General features: G+C 35.6%; 1 protein-coding gene across 1 annotated transcript; it reads right to left on the bottom strand.

Annotated features, from left to right (window-relative positions):
* Positions 1-727: 727 nt before the first annotated feature.
* On the bottom strand, positions 728-10512 carry LOC120327810 (arginine and glutamate-rich protein 1-like). The gene is made up of 5 exons (XM_039394171.2): positions 10098-10512; positions 9397-9517; positions 6999-7103; positions 4943-5026; positions 728-2820 (listed from the first exon to the last, which is right to left on the bottom strand). The coding sequence occupies exons 1-5, from the start codon at positions 10415-10417 to the stop codon at positions 2665-2667; spliced, it is 786 nt and encodes a 261-aa protein (XP_039250105.1). The 5' UTR covers positions 10418-10512; the 3' UTR covers positions 728-2664.
* Between the last annotated feature and the right edge of the window lie 1395 nt (positions 10513-11907).

Genomic DNA, 11907 nt, shown 5'->3' with positions numbered 1-11907 from the left:
AAAAATCAGATATTTTTTCGCTCAATATAATTATACGATCTGCATGTAGATCTAACAGCTCCGTTCAACATTTGTTCAACGGATGGCGCTTGTCGATACACCTTTCTTTGACACTGTGATCATGCAACTGGCCAACTATTCCCGGACCGTACAGTCGAAACCGCACCACAGATCATGGAACGTTATATGATTTGGTCATTTTTTTTTTCTAGGATGTAACACGACCCCGCGTCTTGTTCTAATAGGAATTTTTCTTTAGGGGTCGTTCGACATAGTTGACCTTGTCTTGTCAACTTTAGTCATTTGCACAAAATGTCTTTAATAGTTAATTACGTGCGAGAGGGTTGCCGGACTCCACGTCGCTGTAGACTGGTTCGCGAACCACTGGTCGGTTACGGCTTCCTCTATAAAGTCCACGTATCTGAAGTGGCTAACTAATCCCATACCAGACATGGATTGGTAACGGACGAGAGACCGTGGTTCGTCACATGAGCAAGACTTCTTGCCGATTTTTCTCTCCCCGGGACAAATATGCAAATCCTATCCTACCATTGTTTTAGGCTTTATATTTAGACTACGGCAGCAAATGTATTACGTGCAACGGAGCTAACGTCCAGCCTTATATTTTGACATTTTAATAAGTTTGTATCCCAGGCCTATTCGATTTGTGTAAACTACATACCCCTTGTCCCATGTAGCTTAAAAGATGGCCATTCTGACCGCTCAACCGGGCAAAAAGAATTTAATAGTGAATAGTAGAACCAGAAATAATTTAATTATCAATATTTCCAAAAAAACGACATTAAAGTATAAGGGGCGAGAAATCACCGATATTATTTCACTACAAAAAAAAGATCTTGTCCAATACGAGCATCGATAACATACAATACTCACCCTACTGTTATGCTGTAGGATATTCACATGGGATTGGATAATTTTACAGTCAGAATGCTTGTCTACTTTGACAGCTAGACCAACAAAGTTTCTGAACATCTATAAATTGTGCAAAACAAGAGCAAATGCGCCGAAAATTTTCTAATATTCGCGACCGATCCAAAATCGAGAAACCAAGTTCCTCTATATAACTCACAAAAGCTCACCTCTTAACTTGTTCACATCACAGTTTAAACATACCAAGTATGTACGCAATACCGTCTCTAGTGAACTCTGGTAATTAACATATAACAAGTAAAACACCATAGATTCTAGAAAGTGCAGAGATTATACTAGGTAAAGATAAAGCTCTGTGCAGACTTTTAAGTGTATGTTGGTAAGATAGAATTCCAGCTCCATTTTATCTACTGCAAGATGTATTTCAAGTTTTCAACACAATACTTTAAACCTCTTTGATCTTCGTTAATGTACACTCACTCAATTATCTACAGATCCACCACGGCATAGATGGAAGAGAGGGGGGGGGGAGGAGTATTTTCACATACAAATAAAGAACACATAAATAATATAATCAACTTACCTGTTTAGAAACGCACCATCCTAATTCTATATAGGTAGTAGGTCTTAGCATTTCAGTGGTGCACATAATTTCGCTTAGAGACAAGTCTCCTTTACTTCTAGGTCAGAGAGAGAAAACCTGCCCTTTAGCAAATATTTTAGGTTTTTTCATTTCAGTACGCTTTAGTAAAAGCACAGTTGTCTTGCTAATTATGGTAGAGTCTACTCAAGCCTGTTGAGTCTATCCGATAACAGTAATAAAGACTGAATAAAGACAAAGTGAGTGAGTCTCTATCACAGAAGAGTGACTTGGTAAATACCAGTTGCATCCTTCTTCATGATGCAAGTTCATGCATCCAGATCAGGGGTGTGCAACATTTTTTGTCGATGTGCCAGCTTCAGCCATCTAACTGGGCCACACAAAAAAAATTAGTTTTTCCATGTACGCAACGAATTACGGTAATAAAGGAAATACGGGGAAAAATTTAATAAAGCGAAAAAGTAATTTTACCGATGTGAGCATATTTTTAAACATGAATTGTCGGATTATCATATTATGCTTGATGGGGAAAATTCTGAGTGTTGACAAGGGCCACACAAAATGGCTTGGCAGGCCGGGTTGTGGCACACAGGTCACACGTTGCACACCTCTGATCTAGATCTAGTCGAAATGGTGAAGGGACCAAAGAGATCTGCTATATGCCAAAGACATGGTATGGTCGAGATGCCCTACTGGGTAATGATGGAGCCGAACTTTGTTTCCATCACAGAACAAAAATCTTTCGTTTTAACCCCATATTCACCCCAAGGTGTAAAAAAAAGGGGAAAAACAAGGTTGATGATTCGAAAGAATTTGTGACCTTCCAAAAATGAGGGGAGGCCACTATCTCAAGGAGAGTAAAGCACAGAGTATAGCTTGCTCATGTGGTTAACATAATGACTACTAGAATTAGACTGGTATACATCACGGAGGGAAGCATAAAGAATGGTGGTTCCTTTAAGAATCAGCCGATCGGATCTTTGCTCCAAAGTGAAGGTGAGAAACCCTATCATCAACCTTCCTTCCAAAATGAATGTGAAAAAAACCCTTTCAGTGATACTCTCCCCTACAAGGATAAAACATATCCAGCTATGTCTCAAGAACAAAATGGCACATTCTCTTTGGGCAATGCTGGTTTGAAAAATAGTAAAGTCTGTAAAAACGAGGTAAATTCATTTTAGACTGAACGAAAGCTTCGGTCTTGAGTTTTTCTTTCCCAATATTATTGTCTGATCTTGTTTGATCTGTTTCTTCCTTTCCTCGTTCATTTTCATTCTTTCTTCATGCATGAGTCTCTGTTCTTCGACCATTGCCAGACGTTCCTCAGCCTGAACAAATAAACAATGAAATTAGCCATATGTCCTAGATTAGGGTCAGTAACCTATACGATAACCAAGTTCTGTATTAGAAGTGTGCACAATACGATTGCAGATGCAGTAAAATTCCGGATTCCGGACATTTGAGCATTTTTTAAATTCTTCCCAGACGCAAAATTTATCCCTAAAGTCAGGACATTAATGTTCATGAATAAACTAAATTACTTTTTGTAATGCTTTGTATTCAAAAAAGATTTAGTATTATAATAGGTAAACAAAGAGCCCGCAGAGCCCTGGGGCTCAGTCTGGAGCACGAAGAAAACCTATATAGTATATAGGGAATTCGAGGCCTGGTTGGCCGCTTTTTTTGTGGTAAATAGAGATTTGTGTCACAAGAATGCCCCTCTTTTCCACATTTTAGTACACTTGTCCTATTGGTCCCACCCCATGTTAGAGTAAATAATTATTGTGGGACAATTGGTTAAAGTTGGCGTCAGGGATTCACGGTATGTTCTAGGTTAGATATGATACTTAGGCAGAAGGTAGAGTATTTATATTTGGTTGTTCCTCAGGCTCAAGAAATGAGCAATAAAATGAGCAATAAGTCTAAGATTGGGTTTCTTTGGTGAGACCCTCAGCCCCCTAAGAGGGCCACAGAATCACTTTCTGAGGGCCACAAGTTCTAGGTACCATTCACCATGACTACATTGATGAAAAGTCAATTGACTGTAATTTTTTTTTTTTACAATGTATTTATTCTTTTGCTTCATTTGGCGAATAAAATAACTGGTGAATAAAAAAAAAGCCGGTATTTTACTGTGAATTTGATTCATATCAACTGTTATTTTTGCTTATATTGTGGTATTTTACTGTGCTATTATTGTATTTGCCTGTGTTAATTGATTTGTTTGCGGTATTTGATATAGAACACGATGTTCTGGCGTAATAAATTAATTGAAACAAATTGAATAGAGTATTAATATGAAGTGAGATTCATACAACTGGGACAAGAGTGACATAATTGGATCAAGACATTTTTACAGACATCATTCAGAGAGCGCCCGGCCGCTTGGTTGCTACATTGAGAGAGTAAACTTTCACATTATTGATCAGGAATTATTGTTTCCTGTTTCCTTTTCTTTCAAAACCTTGTCATTCATTGTAATGGAAAATTACCATTTCTATGAATTTACAATGATCTCTTTTGTTCGTGCAGAGCCTAATTATCGAAAAAAAAAAACTCGTGGCGCACTTACACAAAAAAAAAATTGCTGGTGTTATGAATAAAACTCAATTTTGTGATTATTAATGTGTAGCCTTTATGCCATTTTGTTTGTCGACATGTAGGCCTGTTAAATTTATTGATTCATAAACACAACGTTTCAAATAAGAATATTTTCAGCCTAGAATGTGACCACAATCCCTAGATTTGAACTACCTTGGTGCCTAAGTATTTGAGCACCGCTCCGAGGTCACTCCAAGCACTCAGTCTGAGTTCTACTTGATTTTTTTAGACATCTTATTCATCATGCTTTTTACTCATAAACCAGTCAGAGATATTCGCAATATAAGCGTCTCACTTTATATTGGATCGTCAGCAATACGCAAAATGTAACGCAACTATAGATGTTATAACAGACACCCAGATATTTTTCAAACATATAAACCAGTAGGCGCCAACTCGAGAAATCACCCATAAATTAAGCACCAAAAATTTTGCAATCGTAATGTATAGGAAGAATTTTCCAGCGTCAGAGGCCAGGAAAACATCCATGGTTTCAAGTTTTCAATATAAAAACATCTCTGTCACAGATATAAAACTATATGGGATTAGTTAGCCAGTTATTTGTTTTCATATGAATGGACTTAAGGTGGAGGAAGCCGTAACCGACCAGCGGTAACATGAACCACCCTACAATGACAAGGTGTCCAGCAATCTTATCGCACATAATTAACTCCGCATGGGATTCAAACCTGCCATCTCACGCCGGGTAATCCGAAGTGCAGCGGCGAGCGTATTCCTAATGCCAGGCACGATGCGCCACACCCGCTGACTCATCTATCTAACTTTAACTTCTATTTACAGTCTTTATAGAAGTTGTTTTGAGCAAATTTCTATGAAAAAAGTACTTACCAGTTTTTTCTGTGCTTCAGCTATTTTTTTGTTATTTTCTTCCATAATTCTCTCCAATTCTTCCCTTTTCTTTTCCTCTTGATTCTGGGTAAATGCGAAACAAGATTTTAGATTAAAAAACGTAAACATTTTATCTCAGTAATGGCGCGTTGGAACAAACACTAAAAATCCACCTAACAGTGCTCATAAAAGCTAGTCTGAAAGTAAGCTGGAATTCCGATATTGAAAAATTTGTTTTGATTGTAAAAATACCTAAAATCAGCTTTTTGGTAAAAATTTGTGGTATTTTTCATTGAAATCATAATTATTATATAAAAAATAGGGAACTTTAGTATATGATAACTCCTATATCTTCAGAAGAGCAAAAATCCGCAAAAAAGACATACATTAGATCCTTAACATGTGAGGTATACAGTAAACAAATGAAATTTTGTGTCTGTCAATGTTTTCTGAGGTATGGTGTAGCCAACAACACGATAAACACTTGTTGTTATGAAGCACAACACACAAAGACAAATAATATAGGTTTTGCCAATGAGTCAAATGTCAATAAAAACACTATCTATGAGGCCAGAACAATTGGAAAGCTGGCAAGCGTGATATTGTTCCTGTTAACAGTTGTGTATACTTTACTAGGAGCTCAGTGGCAACTATACGCCAGAACCGTGTCCGGAAAATTCGCCACATAGGAAAAACCGCAAGAGCATTTTGCTGTAAAACAAGTATTTGTGATTAAAACAGTTAGGTTAGGTTAGGGTATGCTCTTATTACATAATGAATCTTTTTTAAATCCGGCAATTTTTCTCACTGCGATTTTTCCTATGCGGCAAATTTTCCTAGAACCCGCTGGAACTAGCTGCTGCAACGAAAGTCGAGAAAACAATGTTCGACCTGGGTAATCTTCTCCAAACAACAGAACAAAGCTTTCTATACACACAAGACTTTGCTGTCAGTTGTTCATCGATGCATATGCATTACTTACCTACCAAATCAGTCATATAAGCGCTACACCCTCCGCGGGTGACTTAAATATTTTCAGCCACAGAGACTTGCAAACTTCAAGAATTCTAATAAATTGAAGGGTAGATATGTTTAGCTGGCTGATGATTTTACTTAGTACTATTCTACTTGAACCAAAAATATTAACAAGAATAATATGTTAAAAATAGTGCAGGGCTGTATGAGTGTTGACAGAATGGGTTACAGTTGCTGGGCAGTGAAATTTTCAAAGGAAGAGGTAGGTTTGAAATAGGTAATTTTGACAAGTTAGACCGCAAGAGCTAGCGGAAAAATGCAGGCTTCCAGCGGTCTTGACGATGTAAAAATCTGATATGTATGATAGGCTACCAAAATTTTTTTTTTTTTACATTTCGAAGAGTGGGAATGTGTTGACTACTCAGTGGAAACTTGCAACACTTTTATTACCTACGCAGAACGCATTTCTAGTTGAGCACCTTAGGGCTTGCATTTATTAAGCAAACCGGCATAAAAAAGGCCAAGTCATATCAACAACACATACAGTCCAACATTATTTAGTTATTACACCTTCAAGTATCGCAAGGTATTTTGGCTGTTTCCAGAGAAACAGTCAATTTTATATCTGACAGTCTTCATCCAACAGAAGAATGAAAACCCTATTATTGATATTCCTAGGTTGTAAGTCTAGTTTGATTTTGGTGAAGCAAGGTCTAAATAAGGTAAGTTTTTCAATAGTAGCCAGAGGTGCCCAAAACGAATCGAACACAGTTAGGTTCATTGTATATTCAATACAGTATAATTCTTAAACCAGGAAATTTTGAATCAAATGTGCAAATTCTAATATCAGTAAAAACAGTGCCACAATCATCCATTATATTTCAACAAATTCAATATTTTTAATAGCACATAATGATTTGTGCAAATACCTACTTTAAAAATAACTCCATTTGAAGCTTATTGAATATTCTATAATCAAAATTTATTTCAAAATGTATTTATAATAAAATAATTTGTTCAATCTTGGCCACCTCTGGTAATAGACTTTTATTTTTACATAGAATAAAGTAATAAACTCTACCTCCATATCTTGTTTTGCTTTAATCTCTGCGAGACGCTGGCGTTCTAGTTCCTCTATCATTTTCTTTTCCATTTCAGTCTTCATCACTTCGACACGTCTTGCAACCTGTTCAGATATGATAAAGGAAATCTTAATTTCAGAATTCAAATTTCCAATTTTATTTTTAGAAAAATTTAAAAAGCATTTTCAGTATGGCCTACTATTGCAGTAAGATTATGATTTATGTCAACTCAGCCATATATCATAACTTCATAGCAAAATGGGACATTTTAAAAATTCAACCAAAATAAATTGCTTAGAAAAGAACTTTAGTGTACCTAAATATAGGATATAAATTTATCTAATTTAAACCTATAAATTTCGTAAAACTGTACTAAATACTAGAAAGTAGATATTTTTGCACGGTCTATAAAATACTTATTTTAAAACTCTTAATAGTGTAACACGATGAAGCATTTTCCCTCAAATTATTAAGAAAAAAAACTCCTATCTGCATATATTTATATAGTGCGTGATTCCAATTTTCTTGGTTGATTTAGTACTTGAATGACATACTGCTGTAACTGTAAAGAATAAAAGTAGAATAATTTAGAGTTGAATCCTTTTGTTGTCCATGGAACTATCGCACTTAGATCCTCTCAACAACTGTAGATAAGTTGTAATAAAAAGGAAGAAAAATTCTACATGATTCAAGAGTCTTGCTGCACACTACAATCGTAATAAAATCAGACATTTTGATGTAAAAGTTGAAAATTTTTCAGAAAAAAAAAAACAATTTTAATTACGAAAAACCTTAAATATCTGATTTTGAATATTCATCATTATTTCAGCGCATTGCAAGTTTCAACACAAGATATACTTGACAAATTATCAGGTGCTAAAATTTTTATGAGGCGCTAGAATATTATATGCCACCCTAGCTTAATTAAAATGTCACTGATTTGATTAACATAATTGAAAATATTCAAGCTTTGCTCCTCTTGCATATCATAGATAAATATGCAACGCTTGGAACCTGGGTAGAAAAATCACCAGTCGATTTTTTTAATTTTTTATTCTCAAACTAGTGACACACAATGCTGCGTGTTTGTCATTATTGTGGCATAGACGTATTTTATCAAGTGGATGTGTGCGTAACGCAAGGATGCTGTAGCAAGATTAAAGATAACTATTCTATTTGACTCAAAGAGTCTTGCTACACACAAACATATTTCAATGGAATAGATCAGCATTTACTCTATTAAATACAGAGAAAAATCAGGCTTTTAAATGATTTCCACTGGAGGGAAATCCCTTTCTTTTGACAAATATTCTTATATTGATATTCTAAGCTCTCCTCTAATCAATATGGCTTATACAATGAACCTATGTTATAGTATACGAAAATCATATTTGGGAAGTGTATGCCTATCCTTAACATAAATCCATAGTGGTCTTTGATAGTATCAGTGATATTTGTATTGATTTTATTTATTCTGGCTTTCTGAGAGACTGAGAGACTTTCTTTGAATCTGGTCTGATAAGGTAACACAATTAATTGTCAACTGTTATGTAACCAAGGGTATTCCATATGATTGTGCAATGATATTACTATACATTCCAGTAAATAATTTCATTTTATTTTTATATTATATGAAATATTTAATATAGGCTACTTATTGATTAACATGATATTGATAATACATATTGATCAGATGCTTAGTGCAATAAAATTTCTCTACCCTATGGGGGCGGCTATACCCCAATATAGGTAATATTTATATTCTATGATAACAAAATTTATGATACCATACAATTTACCCCAAGCAAGAATCCCTGATACGGAAAGAAACACAATATTTATCAAATGGCTGCAATTACCGATTTTGAATTTGGTCCAATTTATTACACTCCGAGTAAGGTTAAAATTGATTTTTCAAACTGCGATGCCAACAGTTAAACCAAACGCACAATCAGGCCATCATGCCCTAGTGGTTACAGTAATACTGATTTAACATATGATCTACCTACGTAGTGCACTATTACACACTTCGTGAGAAGGGGAGTGCACTTTGAACCTGACATTTGAAACTTACGACTAAAATTTCTTCCACAAGTTGAATTTCCCCGTTTTTGATGCGGAAATACAAAAATATTACCCTGTATTCAGTGTTCTTTTACTAATAATAGTTAGTATTTTTGTAATGCATATTTATGCAAACATTCAAACGACACAAAAGCTGGAGTGCGAATTACACTCAAAGCTAGCTAAACAGAGAACCTTATTAAATAAAAGAATACAATTTTTTGCATAATGAGGAAGGAATAAAGAGTTTCAAAATGGCCAAAGAAAAGGAATTTGTTGAAAAAGGTTGAGAACCATGCCCTGTTCAATCCAATAATCCAATCCAATATTCACCTCGGCCTCTATGTCAGCCTTCCGTTTTTCCAATTCTTCCTGGACTCGTTTCTCGACAAGAGCTTCCACTCGTTTTGCTGTTTCTTCTTCAATCTTTTTCTCTTCAAGTTCCTTCTGACGTCTGGAAAGTTGGGTGTAATGCATTATTTATTTTGTAGAAGTTGACATGGGTTGGTTATTAATAACTGGAGCTTTATAGACTACATCGGCGTTTCCCCAACCAGGAAGGATCTTACTGTTTTATAGGGGGAATTGATGCTCTTGAAGTGTGTGTACCAGGTTAGGGTTAGGCCATAATTTTATTCCGATTTTCCTTATTTTAGTTCTATTACGGGTTCAGGAACTGTCTGTGTTAGCCAAGTGAATACACCCCCTGTGAATAAGTTTTAGTCCCTTTACACAACTTGATGTAAATTTGGCAAACAAAATTGGTTACCTCCACATTATTGGTACACACACTCTGTGGAGCGCCAAGAACATTTACTTTGCATTTGCTAATATTCTTTACTCTGGTATTATTTTGATATTATTTATGCACACATTATGAAATATTTAAATGATGTCCTACAAAATCAAGTGAAAGGCTTCAATATGTCATTAAAAATTTAAAAAATCGACAAGTCTTGATCTTACATGACAAGTGCATGACGTATATTATAATATAAAAAAAAGATTAAAATTCAACGAGTCTTGTTTCTTACATTACTCTTTGTCGTTCCATTTCTGCTCGGACTTCTTCTTCCTCTCTTCGTTTCTTTTCTTCTTGAGCAGTTCGCTTGCTGATAGCTCGGCCAAACATATCGACACGCTCATACGATCGTGACCTTGATCGCGACCTTCGAGAACTTGACCTGGAACCACGATGACGTTTTCGTTCTGCTGATCGATCACGATGTCGTGAACTGGAATGGCGTTCCCGTGATCGCGACCTCGATCGTTTACTGCTTTTACTACTATGCTTGCTGTGTTTCGTTTTTTTTACTGAATTCAAATCAGGGCTTTTGCTCCGTGATTTTGACATTTTTTTTATAGTTTTCAGTTCAAATATATTAAATTTACAATACGAGGTTTTATATAAATATATAGCTGATTTGTATCTAGATAAAGAAAATTAAAAGAATGAATGTTTTAGCTAGATGGACCTATTCATGTCAGATACCGCTATATTTTGAAGACAGCAAATGACATGTCTGCTGTCTCATATGAATTGTTGTCTCAAATGTTTAAAACTTTATAGCTGAAATTAAAGCTAGGCAGTAATGCAGTTTGAGTAACTTACAAGCCTTTTAGGCTCTACGATAGGCTGTGTATGGTAGACTATATAGGTTTTTTTAATATTCAGGATATTCTGATATTGCAGTTCCGCAGTTGTAATAATATAGACTAATTCATATTGTTCAAGTGTAATACCATGTTCTGATGTTATGCTTGCCATGGGTCTATCGCTTTCATCAATCATATGATTATATATTTATTCAGTTTTCTACGGTAATACCAGAATACTGTAAAACCAGAATACAGTAAACCCAGCTGCATAGAATTATACCACTGTGACAACACAGAAATTGGCTCTAAGCAAATCTCCTAAAATACAAAAAAAAAAGACAGACAAACAAAGTATATTATACCGGTACGGTAGCGGTTAAATCTAAAAGGTTCCAGAATACAGACTCTGAGAAATTCTTACAGTTGTGGATAAATTGAGCCAGCTGTCTGCCTGTAGACCAGATAAGCAAGCCTATCCATTCAATTTGGTAACTTGCTGTCATTGTCCCTCTACGGGAATAAATATGCAGAAATCTCAGCTTTAGAGCTTAGTAATACATAAACAACATGCTCCGCTCGGCAACACCGAAATCGGCAAAATAAAACGAATCCAAAGCGCCGGAGGTAATCGCAGTTCACAGAGAGTCCGTTCTTTTGTTTGACGTCATCAATGATTACGACACCAGGCGGGAGACATTGATTTCTTCTCTTGCAAGGCAGTGGTGAAAGCGAGAGGTGTGAAATGAGAGTTGAGGATATTAACAACTATAGAGGCGTCGCTTGCTTTTATAGAATGCCCCGCTGAGGATGTAATAATCAGCTCTTTATGTGAAGCATCTTTAAACCTAGCGCCATGTACCGGGAATTTCATTATTTTTTGAACTCGAAGCGTGCATTTGAATCGTTTTGTTGGACACGAAATACACCTATGGATCGTTTTATTTTATAACTCAATTTATACTAACGAAACACATTACTTATAGGTTACACAGTCGAAAAAACATTCCGTAAAAGTGCCTAACTTCGGACAACAATTTTGAACTGTCATATCTTGGCTGAAAAGCGCCGTATATTGTCAATTCTAATTACAAAAGCTAGCGCTGTTATGTGTACATCTGGTGCTCACCAACAATAACAGTAGTTTAGAATTAGATAAAAGAGTGTGACTGCTGATAACTAGCTTCGGTTCTTCGCGACTTTCCTTCACCAGTAAAACGGTGTAAATATATATTTTATTATTCCTTA

The sequence above is a fragment of the Styela clava genome, chromosome 7 (genome assembly GCF_964204865.1).
Source record: "Styela clava chromosome 7, kaStyClav1.hap1.2, whole genome shotgun sequence".
Classification (NCBI taxonomy): domain Eukaryota; kingdom Metazoa; phylum Chordata; class Ascidiacea; order Stolidobranchia; family Styelidae; genus Styela; species Styela clava.
The sequence above is the reverse complement of the archived record's forward strand: the minus strand, read 5'-3'. Positions and strand labels throughout refer to the sequence as shown.